Consider the following 19,715-nt stretch of genomic DNA (forward strand, 5'->3'; position numbering starts at 1 on the left):
AGCTCAAATGTCTACAGATGGAAGAAGGTCCACTCAACCCGTGGAATAGTATTCAGCCATGAAAAGGAGCCAGCTCCAACCCAGACCACAGTGCCGATGCACCTTGGGGATGTCATGCCAGACACAGAAGGCCACGTACAGTGTGTGACCCCATTTCTTTTCTTTTTTTTTTTTTGAGACAGAGTTTCACTCTTGTCGCCCAGGCTGGAGAGCAATGGCACGATCACGGCTCACTGCAACCTCTGCCTCCTGGGTTCAAGTGATTCTCCTGCTTCAGCCTCCCAAGTATCTGGGATTACAGGCATGTGCCACCACATCCGGCTACTTTTTGTATTTTTAGCAGAGACGGGGTTTCTCCATGTTGGCCAGGCTGGTCTCGAACTCCTGACCTCAGTTGATCCACCCACCTCGGCCTCCCAAAGTGCTGGGATTACAGACGTGAGCCACCGTACCTGGCCATGTGATCCCATTTCTATGAAATGTCGAGGACAGGCCAATCCAGAGAGATAGGAGGGGATGTGTGGGCGCCAGTGCTGGGGAGGGGACGGGGGTGATAGCTGATGGGGACGGGGCTTCTGTCCTCTCTTTTTTTTGAGACAGGATCTTGGTGTGTTGCCCAGGCTGGAGTGCAGGGGTGCCATCTCAGCTCATTGCAGTGTCCCGGGCCCAGGTGAGTCTCCCAGTAAGGTGGAATTTTATGGTCTGCGAATTATATCTCGCAAAGAAAAAGAGGCTGGGTGCAGTGACTCACGCCTGTGGTCTCAGCATTTTGGGAGGCCGAGGCAGGAGGATCACTTGAGCCCAGGAGCTGGAGGCTGCAGTGAGCCGCGATGGCGTTGCAGCACTGCGGCCCGGGCGACAGAGTGAAACTCTTCCTCCAGAAAATAAATCAATAAAAAGAAAAGAGAGAGAACGAAAGAGACTGGAGTTTTGTGCGGAGCTTCCCTCCTCCTCCTGGGATCCCTGGCATCTCCCACAGCCTGTTTGCCTCTTGACCGGGAGGAGCCCTTAAAACACAGACCTCAGCACCGTCAGGACCGAACCCACCCAAGGCTTCCCAAAGCCCTCAGGACACAGCCCTGCCTGTCCCTGTCCCCCTGCCTCCAGGCAAAGCACCCTTCTCCTGCATGAGACCAGTTCCTCAACTCCCTGATCAACCTGGCTCCCCTCACCCCTGCAGCCCGGCTCCCCTCACCCCTGCAGCCCAGCTCCCCTCACCGCTGCAGCTCAGTTCCCCTCACTTCTGCAGCCTGGCTCCCCTCACCCCTGCAGCTCAGTTCCCCTCGCCCCTGCAGCCCGGTTCTCCTCACCCCTGCAGCCCACCTCTCCTCACTCCTGTAGCCCGTCTCCCCTCACCCCTGCAGATGGGCCCCTCTCACCCCTGCAGCCCGATTCTCCTCATCCCTGCAGCCCATCTCCCTTTCCTCTTGCAACCCGTCTCCCTTCACCCCTGCAGACTGACTCCTCTCACCCCTGCAGCCTGTCTCCTCTCACCCCAGGAGCCCGGCTCCCCTCACCCCTCCAGTCCAGCAAACTCCATCCTACTTCAGGGCCTTTGCAGGTGCTGCAGCTCTGCCAGGTGTGGTTCCCATGCACTGAGTGCCTCTGATGAGCCCCTGCTTACCTCCTCTGGGAAGCCTCCCCCCACCCCATCCTCGCCCTGTGAGACCCTCTCACAGCCCTCTGGATGTGCATTTTCTGTAGCTTTTATCACACTAGCAATTCTTTTTTTATTTTTATATTGTTAAGAGACAGGGTCTCACTCGGTTGCCCAGGTTGGAGTGCAGTGGTGTGACCATGGCTCATTACAGCCTCAACCTCCTGGGCCCAAGGGATCCTCCCATCTCAGCCTCCCAAGTAGCTGGGACCACAGGCACGCACCACCATGCCAGGGTAATTTTTTTTTTTTTTTTGGTAGACACAGGGCCTTGCTATGCTGCCCAGGCTGGTCTCAAACTTCTGGGCTCAAGCAATCCTCCTGCCTCAGCCTCCCAAAGTGCTGGGACTAAAGGCGTGAGCCCCTGTGCTAGCAGTAATTTAAATGAATTATTTGGAGCTCCAGATGGAAGGGACTGGTTTGCCACCCAGCGAGGACAGAAGCTGAATCTACCTCCAGATTTTCCTCCAGAGCCCGGCTGGGTACCTGGCACCCGGCTCAGCTTTCTGGAGTGGACGAATGATTGGGCAGTGGGCACGGGGCTGAACGACCTCTGAGCCCAGCCGTGGGCCACAGGGGGTGACGCCCTGGCCTGAAAGCGTCATCTGCTTCACGTCCCGACTCCGGGGTGACGCTGGGCCCACACGCCAGGAGCACACTCGTTCAGGGCTCCGGCCCGGGCGGAGGGAGGGCAGGGGCCGGGGTGCGCGTACCTTTGGTTTCGTCCTCGTAGACTTTGATGCCCTGAGGGAGCGGCTGCCGAGGGAGCAGCGTGGTGCTGGACAGCACCCTGGTCTCCCCTGTCACCTTGTCCTTCTCCACAGTGATCTCAACCGAGTACATGGCTGGCACGAGAGTCACGGGGTTACGCCACAGCCCGCCCGCCCCCGCGCCCCCCGCCGGGCTGCGGCCAAGCCAGGGAGGGGGGAGCTAGCAGCACAGAGCCAAGCAGCAATGGGGCAGGAGGAGCTGGGGATGCCGGGGCACCTTCTCGACGCGGCCCTCCCCAGTTCTACATCCCTCCATAGCTCCCCAGTACCCGGGGCGCCCGGTCTGAACACCTCTGCTTGGTGTTCGAGGCCCCATCCTGCTGTCCGCCCAGATGGTCCTCATCCCTGTCCTCTGCACTGTGTCCTCTGTTTGGCCACCAAACTCTTGTCTGTCAAGCTCAAGTTCCAGCCCAGCCCTTTGGAAAGGCTTCACTGTTCCCAGATCGTTTTAATTTTTTTTTGAGATGGAGCCTCGCTCTGTCGCCCAGGCCGGAGCACAGTGGTGTCATCTGGGTCCACCTCCCGGGTTAAAGTGATTCTCCTGCCTCAGCCTCCTGAGTAGCTGGGATTACAGGCACGCACCACCACGCCTGACTAATTATTGTATTTTTAGTAGAGATGGGGTTTCTCTATGTTGGTCAGGCTGGTCTCAAACTCCTGACCTCAGGTGATCCGCCTGCCTTGGCCTCCCAAAGTGCTGGGATTACAGGTGTGAGCCACTGCGCCTGGCCTATTATTTAAATCGATAGAGGGTCTCGCTCTGTCGGCCAGGCTGGAGTGCGGTGCCCCGATCACAGCTCATGGCAGTCAGGACCTTCCTGGCTCAAGTCATTCTCCCACCTCAGCCTCCTGGGTAGTTGGCACCACAGGTGTGTGCCACCATGCCCGGCTAATTTATCTTTTCTGGAAATGGGGGTCTCACTATATTGCCCAGGCTGGTCTCAAACTCCTGGGCTCAAGCAATCCTCCCACCTCGGCCTCCCAAAGCGCTGGGATTATAGACGTGAGCCCTCAAGCGCCGCCATTCCTGGATTCTCAGAGGGGCAGGTGAGTCCCAGGGAGACCCTGCCTTGCCTGGGGTCATGGCCAAGATTGGGGCTCAGTCTGCAGACCCACAGTCCCCAGCCTGACCTGTGCCCCGCCCCGACCACCCAAACCCCCGGGACTCAATGCCTCCTTCCAGCTGACCTTTCTTTTTTTTTTTTTGAGACGGAGTCTCGCTCTGTCGCCCAGGCTGGAGTGCAGTGGCCGGATCTCAGCTCACTGCAAGCTCCGCCTCCCGGGTTTACGCCATTCTCCTGCCTCAGCCTCCCAAGTAGCTGGGACTACAGGCGCCCGCCACCTCGCCCGGCTAGTTTTTTGTATTTTTTAGTACAGACGGGGTTTCACCGTGTTAGCCAGGATGGTCTCGATCTCCTGACCTCGTGATCCGCCCGTCTCGGCCTCCCAAAGTGCTGGGATTACAGGCGTGAGCCACCGCGCCCGGCCGCCTCCTTCCAGCTGACTGTTGGACGTGCCATTATCTATTCAGACTCAGAGAATGAAGGAGACCCTCGTGAGATAGTTGAACATCGCTACTCATCAGGGCCCTGACTCCACACTCAGCTCCCCGTCCCCGGCTCTGTAAAAGTGATTCCCACAGAAGCCACACACAGCCTGCATCCTAACAGCGACTGGTGGCTGCCCGCCACCCCAGGCCTGCTCGACGATGCCGAGCACCGGGGGTCATCAAGCACCTCCCAGAGACCCCGCCCCGCAGTGGGAGCTGAACAGGGCTGCCAGGACTACTGGCCTGACCCGTGACACTGCACCCCAGGTGCGGCCCGGCCTCAGGGCCTCTGCACGGGCTGTTCCCAATGCCTGGCACACCCTTCCCCCAGATAGCCACGTGACCTGCTCCCTCGCCACTTCTGAGCGCCCGTCGGTCCCCACTGTGGGCAGCCCTGCCATCGCCCAGCCCCTCGGCCCCCACAGCCACCTCGTTTCCTTCCTCCCACCCCACCTCGACGCTCAGGCCCGGCTGCGGCCCTGGACTCTGCTCCGGGGACCTCGTCCAGGCACCGGGCTCCAATCTCCTGCACGCCCATCCCCACCAGGACCTTGGCCTGGATTCAGCCTCTATCCACAAAAGCCCCACTCTCACATTCCGTAACACCACTCCCCATCTGCCCCTACGCCTGCCCACTACACCTGGCTCTTCCCACCCGCTGGGGGCAGCTCAGTCCTCCCTGACTTTTTTTTTTTTTTTTTTTTTTTGAGACAAAGTTTTGCTCTTGTTGCCAAGGCTGGAGTGCAGGGGTGCGATCTCAGCTCGCTGCAACCTCTGCCTCCTGGGTTCAACCGATTCTCCTGCCTCAGCCTCCCGAGTAGCTGGGACTACAGGCACCCGCCCCCACGCCCAGCTAATTTTTTGTATTTTTAGTAGAGATGGGGTTTCACTGTGTTAGCCAGGATGGTCTTGATCTCCTGACCTCATGATCCGCCCGCCTCGGCCTCCCAAAGTGCTGGGATTACAGGCGTGAGCTACCGCGCCCGGCCGGTCCTCCCTGCCTCTTATCCCCCCACACCCGTTTCTCCTCAAACCCTGGGGGCTCCACCTTCAGAACACAGGGAACCGCCCACTGCTCGCCCCTCCACCGCCCATCCCAGCCTCCTTCCCCAGCAGCCCTGTCCCCTCCGCCTGGCACCATCCGCGGTCTGTTCTCCCCGCGGTCACCAGAGGGCGTGAGTGACCACGGAGTCGGGGCAGTCCCGGCTTTGCCTACAGCCCCCTATGGTTCCCGCCTCCCTCCCTCTCCCATCCCGCCACAGGGCCCTGAACAATCTCTCCATCTTCTCCCCTCCGCCCTCTCCCCCTCCTCACGCTGCTCCAGCCACACCGGCCTCCTGGCTGTTCCTCCAACACCCCAGGCCCTGTCCTGCCTCGGGGCCTCTGTACTGGCACCTTCCTCCAGATAGCTGCGTGCCTTGCTCCCCCAGCACCTTTGGGTCTTTACTCAGACGTCACCTCTCAAATGTTGAACGCTCCCCTCCCGAGCCCTGTGGTTCAAATCCTCCTTCCTCCAACTCAACGTCCTTGGCCTCACTTTTCTTCTGTAGTAGAGGCTGTGGCCCTCATTAGAACACCTGCTCCCCTAATGCCTGGCATACAGCAGGCGCTTGATAAGCATGTCGGGTGAAGGGACGACTGTTTTTCAACCCTATATCCCTGCACAGCCTCAGCCCTCCACCCCAGACAGCTAGTCCAGAGCTGCCCACACTGTTGAGCAGGTCGCGCACTGCACAAAGTCAGTGGCCATGGGGACCAGTGGGGGACCTGGTCCCCGGTGTCTGCCAGGGCTGGTCTCACTGGCACAGAGGCCCACAGGCACCACCTGCTCTGACACATTAATGCCTCTGTCTGCTGCATCCTGGGGCAACCCCCACCCTGGACCGTGCTGGAGACCTGGGCCTCTGGGTGGCCTCCTTCCTTCCAGCCCTGTCCTGTCCTGGCCAGCCACCCCAGAGTCCTTCTTCACCTCCCTGCCTTCCTGCTTTTTCTGAGACAGAGTCTTGCTCGTGTCGCCCAGGCTGGAGTGCAGTGAGGCGATCTCAGCTCACTACAAACTCTGCCTCCTGGGTTCAAGCGATTCCCCTGCCTCAGCCTCCCGAGTAGCTGGGATTACAGGCGTGCACCACCACGCCAGGCTAATTTTTGTATTTTAGCAGAGACGGGGTATCACCATGTTGGCCAGGCTGGTTTTGAACTCCTGACTTCAGGCGATCCACCCACCCCGGCCTCCCAAAGTGCTGCGGTTACAGGTGTGAGCCACCGCGCCGGGCCCTCTGCCTTGCTCCTATGCTGTTCCAGCTCACTCACACCGCAGTGGTTTTGCCGACTGCGATGATTTTCCATTACTGGGCTCCTGTCCTGTGCCAGGCCCCAGAATGGCGTACCGAGGTCCCACCCCTCTGGCAGGTGGAGAAATTCAAGACACCGGCACCACGTGGCATGCCAGGGGTTCGAGCCTGACTTGACCACCGTGTGGCACTCGGCGTCAACCCCGAGCTTCCCCTGCTTCTTGGAAGCGCAGCAGCGCCGGGGACCTGGCTTGGTTGCCTCCAGGGACGGGGAGCTCACTCTCCCGGGGCAGCCGGTCCTACTGCCCAAGGACCGGAGCAGGTAAGATTTGCAGCGAGCGTGTTCAGGCGTGAGCACCACCCCCCGTGGGCCCCAGGAGGGAGCCGTGAGGTTAGGGTGGAATGAAAGCCGTGGGGTTGCGTCGGTTAGAGCCGCCATGCGTGGGGCCCGTCTTCTCAGGGAAGCATGGGCCGGCGTGGGACGAGGACACAAAGCACAGGGGGCCCTACCCCAGGCTCAGAGCCTCGGCCGTGGTCCAGCCGCCACCCCCGCAACCACAGCCCGGCCAGACGCTGCGGAGAGCAGGTCGGTGTCGCCCCCACCCCACCCGGCCCTCCAGGACCGAGACTTGGCCCGATGGCGGCTGGATCTGGGGCCCAGAGCCTGGGGGACCAACCCACCTGCCTTCATCATGGGGGAGCCGTCAACCGTCCTCACGGGCGTGTTGGAGACTCGCTTGTCTGCACAGGAGGGGAGGTGGAGAGAGAGACGGGAGTCAGAGGAGAGGTCACACGGACCCCCTAGACAGCCCAACACCCCTTCACACAAGTGCGTCTGGACCCCCACATGCACCGGGGCCCCTGACCCCACCCAGACCCCACACAGACACAGGCACCTGGGCCCCCTAGACCCCCACACTCCACACAGACACAGGCATCTGGGCCCCCTAGACCCCCACACTCCACACAGACACAGGTACCTGGGCCCCCTATACCCTCAGACCCCACACAGACACAGGCACCTAGACCCCCTAGACCCCCAGACCCCACACAGACACAGGCACTTAGACCCCCTAGACCCCCACACTCCACACAGACACAGGCACCTGGGCCCCTAGACCCCCACACTCCACACAGACACAGGCACCTGGGCCCCCCTGACACCGAGACCCCACACAGACACAGGCATCTGGGCCCCTCCAGACCCCCAGACCCCACACAGACACAGGCACCTGGGCCCCCCTGACACCCAGACCCCACACAGACACAGGCACCTGGGCCCCCCTGACACCCAGACCCCACACAGACACAGGCACCTAGACCCCCTAGACCCCCAGACCCCACACAGACACAGGTACCTAGACCCCCTAGACCCCCACACTCCACACAGACACAGGTACCTGGGCCCCCCTGAGACCCAGACCCCACACAGACACAGGCACCTGGGCCCCCTAGACCCCCTAGACCCCACACAGACGCAGGCACCTGGGCCCCCCGACACCCAGACCCCACACAGACACAGGCACCTAGACCCCCTAGACCCCCAGACCCCACACAGACACAGGCACCTAGGGCCCCTCCAGACCCCCACACTCCACACAGACACAGGTACCTGGGCCCCCCTGAGACCCAGACCCCACACAGACACAGGCACCTGGGCCCCCTAGACCCCACACAGACGCAGGCACCTGGGCCCCCCTGACACCGAGACCCCACACAGACACAGGCACCTGGGCCCCTCCAGACCCCACACAGACGCAGGCACCTGGGCCCCCCCCCTCCAGACCCCACACAGACACAGGCACCCTGGGCCCCCCCCGAGACCCACCCAGACACAGGCACCTGGACCCCTCCAGACACAGAGGCACCTGGGCCCCCCCGACCCCCAGACCCCACACAGACACAGGCACCTGGGCCCCCTAGACCCTCAGACCCCACACAGACACAGGCACCTGGGCCCCTCCAGACCCCACACAGACGCAGGCACCTGGGCCCCCCGACACCCAGACCCCACACAGACACAGGCACCCGGGCCCCTCCAGACCCCTAGAAAATCCCACAGCCACCCCCGTAGTTCATTCCTCATCCTCAGTCCAGTGATTTTCACAAAATCCCTGAGAGGCCTGCCTAGATTTTTTTAATGATTAATTTTTAATTCTACAGTAAGACAAGGAGACACTTCCTTATGAATAATTAACACACACAAACCAGGCCAGAGGCACTTCAGATGCCAGCGTCAACCCTGGCTGCCGACTGTCGCGCTATCGATATGGAAGCGTGAAATGCATTTTACAGACAGGGTCTCGCTCTGGCGCCCAGGCTGGGGTGCAGTGGTGCGATCACAGCTGACCGCCGTCTCAACCTCCTGGGCTCAAGCGATCCTCCCACCTCAGCCTCCCCAGCAGCTGGGACTACAGGCGCGCAACACAACCCGGCTAATTGTTTTGTATTTTTAGTAGAGATGGGGTTTCACTATATTGGCCAGGCTGGTCTCGAACTCCTGACCTCAAGGGATCCACCTGTCTCAGCCTTCCAGAGCGCTGGGGTCACAGGCCTGAACCACTGGGCCCGGCCGGTAGCTGATTTTTTTATGTTTGGCAGAGACAGGGTCTCCCTGTGTTGCCCAGGCTGTTCTTGAACTCCTGGTTTCAAGCGATCCTCCTGCGTCAGCCTCCCAAAGTGCTGGAATTACAGGCATGAGCCACCGCACCCAGCTAATTGTTTTTGTATTTTTTCACTAGACACTGAGTTTCGCCATGTTGGCCAGGCTGGTCTCGAACTCCTGACCTCAGGTGATCCACCCGCCTTGGCCTCCCAAAGCGCTGGGATCACAGGCCTGAGGCCCCAGCACCTGTTACTTTGTAGCTGCACTCCCCGCCCTGCCATCCCCTCTCTGGCCACCAGAGTGCGCCCAGGCCCCACGAGTTCCTTCCAGAAGCCCTACCTTTGGGTGTGCCCACCGGGGTCTGCAAGAAAGAAGAGAGAGGGGTCAGGGGTGCCAGAATCCCCGGGCAGAGGGAGGGGAGCCCCGGGGTCAGGAGCCTGGGAAGGGCTGGCACAGTGGGTGAGGTCACACGCGCCCGCTTCTCATCCCATCCTCTTGGGACTCTGGCCAGAAACACCCAGGTCATCTTTCTTTTTTCTTTTTTTTGAGACGGAGTTTTGCTCTTGTCGCCCAGGCTGGAGTGCAGCGGGGCAATCTCGGCTCACTGCAGCCTCCGCCTCCTGGGTTCAAGCGATTCTCGTGCCTCAGCCTCCCCAGTGGCTGGGATTACAGGCACGCGCCACCACACCCGGCTAATTTTGTATTTTTAGTAGAGACGGGGTTTCTCCACGTTGGCCAGGCTGGTTTTGATCCCCTGACCTCAGGTGATCCGCCCACCTCGGCCTCCCAAAGTGCTGGGATTACAGGCGTGAGCCACCACTCATTTCTCGTTTCTTTTCTCCCTCCCCTCCTGCCCCCGCATCAGTGGCTCCTGCAGGCCGCCCTGAATCCAGCCGGCTCCTCTGTGCCCCTTCAGTCCGGTCTTGAACTCCTGCTCTCAAGTGAGCCTCCTGCCGTGGCCTCCTGGGAGCCACTGCGCAAGGCCCAGGGTCTAGCGTCTCCTGCCTGAGCCGGTTCTGCCCTGCGTGGTCAGACCCTGCACACAGGCCCTTCTCCCTGAACGGTGCCCTGGCCTCCCTGGTCTTCCTGCTGTTTCTGGGACACACTCTTGACTCATGGCCGTGGTGTCTGATGTTCCCTCGCTCCACTCTCCCCCATCACGTCACCGGGTGTGCCCCTCAGGAAGGCAGGGACCGTGCACGTGTACTGCTGGGCCTCCCACACCAGCTCAATCACCCTTCAGGGAAAAAAGCGCCTGGAGAACTCCTATTCAAACTTCAAAACCCACTTCCTTGGCCAGGTGCAGTGGCTCATGCCTGTAATCCCAGCACTCTGGGAGGCTGAGGTGGGCGGATCACCTGAGGTCACGAGTTCGAGACCAGTGTGACCAACATGGTGAAACCCCGTCTCTACTAAAAACTAAAATTAGCCAGGCGTGGTGGCACATGCCTGTAATCCCATATACTTGGGAGGCTGAGGCAGGAGAATCACTTGAACCCGGGAGGCAGAGGTTGCAGTGAGCTGAGATCGTGCCATTGCACTCCAGCCTGGGTAACAAGAGTGAAACTCTGTCTCAAAAAAAAAACCACAAAGAAAATACCCCACGTCCTCCAGGACACCCGCCCAGCCCTCCCACGAATGAGGAACTTCCTTGGGGATTTCACAGTGCCTTGGGCTTCCCACCTCTTCAGCCTGACCATGCTCCCTGGGTGGTTACTGACTCATGGCCATCTTCCCACCTGACATGAGCTCAGTGAGGTCCGGGACTGTGCCCAGAACCAGGTCTTTTGTTTTTGTTTTTGAGACAGGATCTCGCTCTGTCACCCAGGCTGGAGTGTCATGGCGGGATCTCGGCTCACTGCAACCTCTGCCTCCAGAGTTCAAGCGATTCTCAGCTTCCTGACCAGCTGAGATCACAAGTGCCCCCACGACATCCGGTGAATTTTTGTATTTTTAGTAGATACGGGGTTTCATCATGTTGGTCAGGCTGGTCTTGTTGAACTCCTGACCTCAAATGATGCGCCCGCCTCGGCCTCCCAAAGTGCTGGGATTACAGGCGTGAGCTGCCAAGCCCGGCCAAGGGTCTGTTTTTTTTTTTTTTTTTTTTTTTTTTTTTTTTTGAGACGGAGTCTTGCTCAGTCGCCCAGGCTGGAGTGCAGTGGTGCGATCTCAGCTCACTGCAAGCTCCGCCTCCCAGGTTCCCACCATTCTCCTGCCTCAGCCTCCCGAGTAGCTGGGACAACAGGCGCCCGCCAACACGCCCGGCTAATTTTTTGTATTTTTAGTAGAGACGGGGTTTCACCGTGTTAGCCAGGATGGTCTCGATCTCCTGACCTTGTGATCCACCCGTCTCGGCCTCCCAAAGTGCTGGGATTACAGGCGTGAGCTGCCAAGCCCGGCCGAGGGTCTGGTTTTAACATAGTCTGGCTTAGATGGCAGATGCCAGATTCAACAGCTGAGACCACTAAGGACCACTCAGCTGCGTGGCCTCCAGCCAGCCTCTGTAGGCCGGGGTTTTACTCCCATCAAACGGAGATGCTGTTCCCATGGGAACGGCTTTCTGGAGGCTCAGCCACACGAAACAATGCAGGGGTTCAACAGAAACCATGACAACCCCAGCCCGGGCAGCAGAGGGAGACCCCGTTTCTACCAAAAAGACAGAAATTAGCCGGGCGTGGTGGCGTGCACCCGTGGTCCCAGCTACTTGGGAGGCTGAGGCGGGAGGATCGCTGGAGCTGGGGAAGTTGAGGCTGCAGTGGACTGTGGTTGTGCCACCGCACTCTGGCCTGGGTGAGAGTGAGACCCTGTGTCAAAAACAAAAACAACAACAACACAAAACAGGCCAAGTAAGGTGGCTCCCGCCTGTAATCCCAGCACTTTGGGAGGCTGAGGGGCGGGTCACCTGAGGTCAGGAGTTTGGGACCAGCCTGGCCAACATGGGGAAACATCGTCTCTACTAAAAATACAAAAAAATTAGCCGGGTGTGGTGGCGGGCGCCTGTGGTCCCAGCTACTCGGGAGGCTGAGGCAGGAGAATCGCTTGAGCCTGGGAGCGGAGGTTGCGAGACCGCACCACTGCACTCCCGCCTGGGCAACGGAACAAGACTCCGTCTCAAAAACCAACAAAAACAAAAACAAAAAAACACCATGGCCAAAACCACCAGCACCCACCAGCACCGGGTCTCCCGCCGTTCCCCGAGCCCTCCAATGCCCCCAGTGGTGGCTGCTCCCATTACTCCCCCGTCTTACAGATGGGGAAACCGAGGCCCAGCGAGGCAAAACCACATGTCCCGGCTCACACAGCTGGGAAGTGGCCCCGGTGAGCTTGAAATCGAGTGCCTGGCTCTAGTTTGTGCCTCTCCCCACAGCCGCGCTGACATGGAAGGGCTGGGGTCTTGCTCTGGGGCCAACGGGAGTGGGGGCCTGGGGATCCGCCCCCCGGTCACCCCCTTACCTGCTGTGAATTCATCACCACCTCTGTCTTGCGCTCCTCCTTGGCTGGACTCGGGGCCGGGGCCCGGACCGGGCTCGGGGCCATTGCGTTCTCCTTGGCCGCGGCTGGGGCGGAGTCTCCATGCTCCAGCACCTCAATTTCCTTCTCCAACCTGGGGAGAGGGTGTGCGTGAGGGTGACTCCTGTATCCCCACAGGGCTCTGGGCACCTTTTGTACGACAGCTCCCAAATTTCTTCTTTTTGAGACAGATTCTTGCTCTTGTTGCCCAGGCTGGAGTGCAATGGCTTGATCTTGGCTCACCGCAACCTCCACCTCCCGGGTTTAAGGGATTCTCCTGCCTCAGCCTCCCGAGTAGCTGGGATGACAGGCATGCACCACTACACCCGGCTAATCTTTTGTATTTTTAATAGAGACGGCGTTTCACTATGATGGCCAGGCTGGTCTTGAACTCCTGACCTCAGGTGATCTGCCCGCCTCGTCCTCCCAAAATGCTGGGATTACAGGCGTAGCCACCGCGCTTGGCCCAGCTCTCTGAATTCAAAGCTCCCAGGCAACCCCATGGTGTTCACGGTGGGGGAAACTGAGGCACGGAGTGCAAAAGCCTCACAGCCAGCAGGTAGCAGAGGCGGGATTCAAACCAGGGCTGGCTCCCCGTGTCCCCTGACCTCCGGCCTGTGCCGTTTATGTCACTATCTGTATCAAACGAACTCTTTCCCGCTCAAATTTGTGTATTTTAACAGGAAACTTTATCTCACCGGGAAACTGGAAAAACCATGTCACTTTCCAAGTGTTAGAAGATAACGGGACAAATAGATCCAGGAAAACAAAACCGGGATATGAAATCCCAGCCCCGGGCTTTGGCAAGGGCGGGCGGCACTCACAGCAGCTCAGCCCCAGCCCCAGGACAGGGCAGACGGAGGCTGAGTCCGTAGGTCTAACAAGGTGGGCTCGGGCTGGCGGGCTGGACACAGAGCCAGACCCGCGTCCCCCCCACACAAGAAGAGGGGTCCAGCCCACAGTCAGCCTGGAGGGCTTCCTGTAGGAGGTGTCTGGGCAGAGCCCAAGCTGGCAGAAGGTAGTGGAGACCCAGAGCAGCTCAGTTTCAGCACCTGAGAAGCGGGTTTCCCCGGGGAGGGGTGAAGCCGAGGCCTCTGAAAGCAAACTAGGCCTCAAGCCAGGTCTTCATCCTCCATCGAGGGGCCTGAGCCTGTGCCCACTAGGGCTGTGTGAAAAGAATCCCAACGTGCCCAGCCACCACGGCCAGTAACTCCCACTGCATTCGCCCAGGTGTCTGACTGTCCACCTCTCTGCAAACAGGGCCAGGCCCGTCTCAGCTCCACCTGTCTGAACATCCCGTTCAGCCCAGGGACACAGCTGGTGCTTAATGTTTGCTGGAATTAAGATGCACAGTGGGGCCGGTTGCAGTGGCTCACGCCTATAATCCCAGCACTTTGGGAGGCCGAGGCGGGCAGATCACCTAAGGTCGGGAGTTTGAGACCAGCCTGACCAACATGGAGAAACCCTGTTTCTACTAAAAATGCAAAATTAGCCGGGGGGTGGTGGCGGGCGCCTGTAGTCCCAGCTACTTGGGAGGCTGAGGCAGGAGAATCGCTTGAATCCAGGAAGGAGGCTGCAGTGAGCCGTGATCACGCCACTGCACTCCAGCCTTGGTGACAGAGCGAGACTCCATCTCAAAAAAAGAAAAAAAAAAAAAAGACACACCGTGGGTTTTTTGCCTCCCTGGTCCACAGGTGAGGAAACTGAGGCCCAGGGAGTCGGTAACACTCAGCTCATTCCAAGGCCCCAAACCCACCAGAACTGCCCCACCCTGTCCATACCTTCCATTTTTCTTTTTTCTTTTTTTTTTTTAGATGGAGTCTCGCTCTATCTCCCAGGCTGCAGTGCAATGGCGAGATCTTGGCTCAAGGCAACCTCTGCCTCCCGGGTTCAAGTGATTCTCCTGCCTCAGCCTCCCGAGTAGCTGGGATTACAGGTGCGTGCCACCATACCAGGCTAATTTTATATTTTTAGTAGAGACGGGGTTTCTCCAGGCTGGTCTCAAGCTCCTGATCTCAAGTGATCCTCCCGCCTCGGCTTCCCAAGTGCTGGGATTACAGGCGTGAGCCACTGTGCCCAGCCTGTCCATGCCTTTGAACGCCCTGCCAGGGAGGGAATTCCATCTCGAACACCCTCAACATGCTTTCTTCAAAGCGAATGGGCAGAACCGGGCAGGGAGGGGCCCCCACGGGGGTCAGAACCCAGCGTCCAGGCGGGGCCTGCGAGGTCCGAGTGACCCGGCCGGCCGGCCTCCCGCCTCTGGGCCCTTCCCTGGCCAGGGCAGACTCTGGAATCCTGGTTGTCACTTCCCTCCGCCCTGACCCTGCTGCCCCGAGCAGAGCCTGGGCCTCCTGCCCGCCGGAAACTCCAGGCCTTTGGTCCCAGCCCCCACAGGGATGGCCCCTTTCCCCATCCTGTCCCCATCCTGCCCCCGCCCGAGCTTCCTGCGGGCCCAGCTGCTCTGTGTCCCTGTTCGCACCGCGGGAGAGCTCGCCCGCCAGCTGGGCTGGCGCCAGGAAGCCCCCGGGGAGGCCAGTGCCGGCAACACCCAGCCCCAGGGACCCGCCAGCTCCATCCCGAATCCCTCGCTGGCTCGAATGGGGGTGGCGGGAGGGGAAAGGGGTGACTCCCTGCCTGAGGTCACGCAGCCAACCTCTGCCCCCAGCAAGCTGCCCCAGGCCCAGGTGGATGCCCTGGCCTGCCCCGGCCTGCGTCCCCCTCAAAGCACGTTGGGTCCTGGCCTGCCCCGTTCACACATCCCCCTCAAAGCACACTGACGACTCTTCCCATACCCTCCCGGGAGCCTGTGGTCCCCGAGGCCCCTTCAAGCCAGTCGCACCCACGCTGTGGCCCTCACCTGGACACCGAGTCCTCCAGCAGCCCCCGAGGCCCCGCCCAGCCCGGTCGCACCCACGCTGTGGCCCTCACCTGGACACCGAGTCCTCCAGCAGCCCCCGAGGCCCCGCCCAGCCCCGGTCGCACCCACGCTGTGGCCCTCACCTGGACACCGAGTCCTCCAGCAGCCCCCGAGGCCCCGCCCAGCCCGGTCGCACCCACGCTGTGGCCCTCACCTGGACACCGAGTCCTCCAGCAGCCCCCGAGGCCCCGCCCAGCCCGGTCGCACCCACGCTGTGGCCCTCACCTGGACACGGAGTCCTCCAGCAGCCGTGTCTTCTGCTCATCCTCCTGCATCTGCCTCCTCAGGTCCTCGTCCCCCTCCGAGGCCGAGGACGGCGTCCCCTCCAGCAGCCAGCGCTCCCGCAGTGCCTTGGACTGGGCAGCAGGGGTCCAGGTCAGAGTCGGGGGCAGGACCAGGGTCAGGGTTGGGGTCAGGATTAAGATCGAGGTCAGGATCAGGGTCAGAATCAGGGTCGGGGTTGGGGTCAGGACCAAGGTTGGGGTCAGGTCAGGGTCAGAGTCAGAACTGAGGTTGGGGTCAGGGTTGGAGGCAGGGTCAGGGTTGGGGTCAGGGTCAGGGTTGGGGTTGGGGTCAGGGTTGAGGTCAGGGTCAGGTTTGGGGTCAGGGTCGGGGTCAGGTTTGGGGTCGGGGTCAGGGTTGGGTCAGGGTTGGGGTCGGGGTCAGGGTTGAGGTCAGGGTCAGGTTTGGGGTCAGGGTTGAGGTCAGGGTCAGGGTTGGAGTCGGGGTCAGGGTTGGGGTCAGGGTTGGGGTCAGGGTTGAGGTCAGGGTCAGGTTTGGGGTCAGGGTCAGGGTCAGGTTTGGGGTCAGGGTTGAGTTCAGGGTCAGGCTTGGAGTCGGGGTCAGGGTTGGGGTTGGGGTCACGGTTGGGCAGGGGTCCGGGGCTGGGTCACCTCCGCCTCACTGCCGACCCTGCTCCCCAACCCTGGGTCCCGCCCGCGCTCCCTAACCCTGGGCCCCGCCACGCTCCCTAACCCTGGGCCCTGCCCGTACCTTTAGATGCTGCAGCTGCCTCCGCTCGTCCTCCAGCTGCCGGCGCTTGTTCTCGATCTCCGCCTGCCGCTTCCGCTTCTCCTGTGGGGAGGGCCGGGTGGGGTCGGGGCTGGGCGTGGGGGCCCTGGAGATCCCCCAACACCCGCGCCAGGCTCTGCCCAGCCCGACCCTGCTTCCTCCGTCCGTGGATCCGCGTGGCCCACCGGCTCCCAGGTGACAGCGGTTCGCACCACTGTACTCCAGCCCGGGGCCGCAGCGCGAGACCCTGTCTTGAAAACGAATGATTGGCCGGGCGCGGCGGCTCACGCCTGTCATCCTAACACTTTGGGAGGCCGAGGCGGGAGGATCACTTGAGTTCAGGAGATCGAGACCAGCCTGGCCAACATGGTAAAACCCCGTCTCTACTAAAAATACAAAAATTAGCCGGGCGCGGTGGCGGGTGCCTGTCATCCCAGCTACTCGAGAGGCTGAGGCAGGAGAATGACTTGAAGCTGGGAAACAGGCCACATCCCGGGAGGGCTGGGTCACGGAGAGGGTCTTCTGACCCCGAGGGGGCCTTCTTGGGCTGGAGACCACCAAGACGGCACCACAGCACATCTGTGCTCCCCCCACCAAAGCTTATCTTCCTGCAGGACGAGGACAAGGCTCCAGGGAAGGCCAGGCTCAGTTTCCCCGCTGACCCATCAGGGAGAGGGAGGCCGGGGGTCCAGGAGCTATGGACTCAGGGGGTCTCCACTTTCATTCTCTGCGGGTCAGCAGGACTCAAGTTTCCCAAGCAAATAACTCACCACCCCCATGCCCTGGTTCCAGGTCCTAGGACAGGCCCAGGCCTGAGACCCCAGGTCCCCCAACCCCCCACCCCGACCACACTGTCTGCGGGGACTCACTGCGATGGCCTGCAGCCGCTCCTGCTGGGACGTGGTCTCTGCCACCAGGACCCTGTGGGAGGGAGATAAGGTCAAGCTCTGGTTCACTGAGCCCTGCCGCCCGTCAAACGTGGTTCAAATCCCAGCTCTGCCTCTTCCCCTAGGGGTAACCAGGGCAAGTGATTTCATCTCTGAACCCCAGTTTCCCCTTCTGTAAAGTGGGACCTTCCCTGTTCCCTCAGAGGCCAGGACAGGAGGGGACGAGGCTCTGCCTAGCGACCAGGAAGGGTTTGGGGAGAAGGGGACACTGAGGCAGGGCCACCAAGAATGCACAGGCGTTCACCAGGCATCAAAGGCCAGAGAAGCATGCTTCAGGAAGAAGGAAGTGTATTACCTCCTGGCGCAGACCAGAAGACGGAGCGGGACAGTCCTCTCCGCACCCTCCTGCCCACCTAGACCTACTCTGCAGCCCCAGGAGGGCCAAACGGGGTGAAAGACCCACCAGCCCCACCTCCTAAGCCTGGGCTTGCAAAAGCCCAGAGAGGGAGATAAGCCTCCTGAGGACACACAGCAAAGAAGCCAAGTCCGGATTCAACCCCAGACTCGCTCTCATCCAATCGTTGTTGTTTGTTTTTTTGAGACAGAGTCTCGCTCTGTCGCCCAGGCTGGAGTGCAGAGGTGCGATCTCAGCTCACTGCAGCCTTCGCTTCCCAGGTTCAAGTGACTCTCCTGCCTCAGCCTCCTGGGTAGCTGGGATTACAGGCACCGGCCACCACGCCCAGCTAATTTCTGTTTTTTGTTTTTTTGAGACAGAGTCTCGCTCTGTCGCCCAGGCTGGAGAACAGTGGCATGATCCCCACTGACTGCAAACTCCGCCGCCTCCCAGGTTCCTGCCATTCTCCTGCCTCAGCCTCCCTAGAAACTGGGACTACAGGCGCCTGCCACCACGCCCGGCTAATTTTTTTGTATTTTCAGTAGAGACAGGGTTTCACCGTGTTTGCCAGGATGGTCTTGATCTCTTGACCTCATGATCTGCCCGCCTCGGCCTCCCAAAGCGCTGGGATGACAGGCGTGAGCCACCGTGCCCGGCCAGTTTTTGTTTTTTTAATAGAGACGGGGATTCACCATGTTGGCCAGGCTGGTCTCGAACTCCTGACCTCAGGTGATCCACCTGCCTGGGACTCCCAAAGTGCTGAGATTACAGGCGTGAGCCACCCTGCCGGGCCCAATCATTGTCTTTTGACAAGAGCCCACCCAGTGCTACTGTAGCCTCACCTCCCAGGGCTGGTATGCGGTAGGCACTTAACAAATATCAGGGGCAGCTGAGGCAGGCAAATCACTTGAGGTCAGGAGTTCAAGACCAGCCTGGCCAACATGGTGAAACTCCGTCTCTACCAAGAAATACAAAAATTAGCTGGGCATGGAGGCTGAGGCACAAGAATTGCTCCCAGCTACCCAGGAGGCTGAGGTGGGAGAATTGCTTGAACCTGGGAGGTTGAGGCTGCAGTGAGCCGAGATCACGCCACTGCACTCCAGCCTGGGTAACAGAGTTAGACCCTGTCACAAATCAAAACAAAACCAGAACCACGGCTGCTCACGCCTGTAATTTTAGCACTTTGGGAGGCCAAGGTGGGAGGATTTCTGCAGCCCAGGAGTTTGCGACCAGCCTAGGCAATCTGGTAAGACCCCATCTCTACCAAAAATAAAAAAAGTAAATTATCCAGGTGTGGCGGTGTGCGCCTGTAGTCCCAGCTACTTGGGAGGCTAAGGCGGGAGGATCGCTTGAGCCTGGGAGGTCCAGGGGGCAGTGAGCTGTGACCCCACCACTGTACTCCAGCCTGGGCGGCAGCACGAGACTCTGTCTCAAAAAATGAATGAATGAATTGCCGGGCACGGTGGCTAACACTTGTAATCCCAACACTTTGGGAGGCCGAGGCGGGCGGATCACCTGAGGTCAGGAGTTCTAGACCAGCCAGGCCAACATGGTGAAATCCCGTGTCTACTAAAAATACAAAAATTAGCCGGGCGTGGTGGCGGGCGCCTGTAGTCCCAGGTATTCGGAGGCCAAGACAGGAGAATCGCTTGAACCCGGGGAGTGGAGGTTGGAGTGAGCCGAGATAGCGCCACTGCACTCCAGCCTGGGCGACAGAGCGAGACTCCGCCTCAAACGAACGAACGAAATGAATGAATGAATACCAGTGCTGCCGGATACGCCTGAAGGGACAGGGCTTCCCGCCTCAAAGATACAGGGCCCTTTGCGGTGTGGGAAGGAGATCCAGGAACCGAAGCCCTGGCCACATCCACCAGGCACCCACCACACGCTCACTCGCCCCGGAAGGAACCGAGGAATTCCGTGGTTCTCTGACCTCCCCACAGCAACCTCACCCTGCAGCTCCAAAACCTGCAGCACAATCCCCCTCACCCCTCTGCAGGCCCGCGGTCCACACCCCGAGTTCAGGGTACCCTGCCCCCCTGCTTTCTTGCTTCCCCTCCCACCTGCCAGAAGAGGAGCTTTGCCACCCAACCCCTCCCGTCCCTGGTCTGTGGGCCCTCGGAA

General features: G+C 60.3%; 2 protein-coding genes across 3 annotated transcripts in view; one reads left to right on the top strand and one right to left on the bottom strand.

The window, feature by feature from the left end:
- Positions 1-19,715, top strand: part of RNF126 (ring finger protein 126) — a 245,801-nt gene that overhangs the window by 148,154 nt on the left and 77,932 nt on the right. The window lies entirely within an intron of this gene.
- The window catches only part of PALM (paralemmin), a 142,470-nt gene that overhangs the window by 5,948 nt on the left and 116,807 nt on the right, over positions 1-19,715 (bottom strand). Inside the window, exons 3-9 of one of the 2 annotated variants that reach the window (XM_050771163.1) lie at positions 17,180-17,231; positions 16,293-16,373; positions 15,525-15,655; positions 12,326-12,476; positions 9,212-9,233; positions 6,949-7,008; positions 2,371-2,502 (exon numbers count right to left, since the gene is read on the bottom strand). In XM_050771163.1, the coding sequence (XP_050627120.1) occupies positions 2,371-2,502; positions 6,949-7,008; positions 9,212-9,233; positions 12,326-12,476; positions 15,525-15,655; positions 16,293-16,373; positions 17,180-17,231 (629 nt within the window). The remainder of the gene's footprint in view (positions 1-2,370; positions 2,503-6,948; positions 7,009-9,211; positions 9,234-12,325; positions 12,477-15,524; positions 15,656-16,292; positions 16,374-17,179; positions 17,232-19,715) is intronic. The other variant, XM_050771164.1, reaches the window with a different exon arrangement.

The sequence above is a fragment of the Macaca thibetana genome, chromosome 19 (genome assembly GCF_024542745.1).
Source record: "Macaca thibetana thibetana isolate TM-01 chromosome 19, ASM2454274v1, whole genome shotgun sequence".
Lineage (NCBI taxonomy): Eukaryota > Metazoa > Chordata > Mammalia > Primates > Cercopithecidae > Macaca > Macaca thibetana.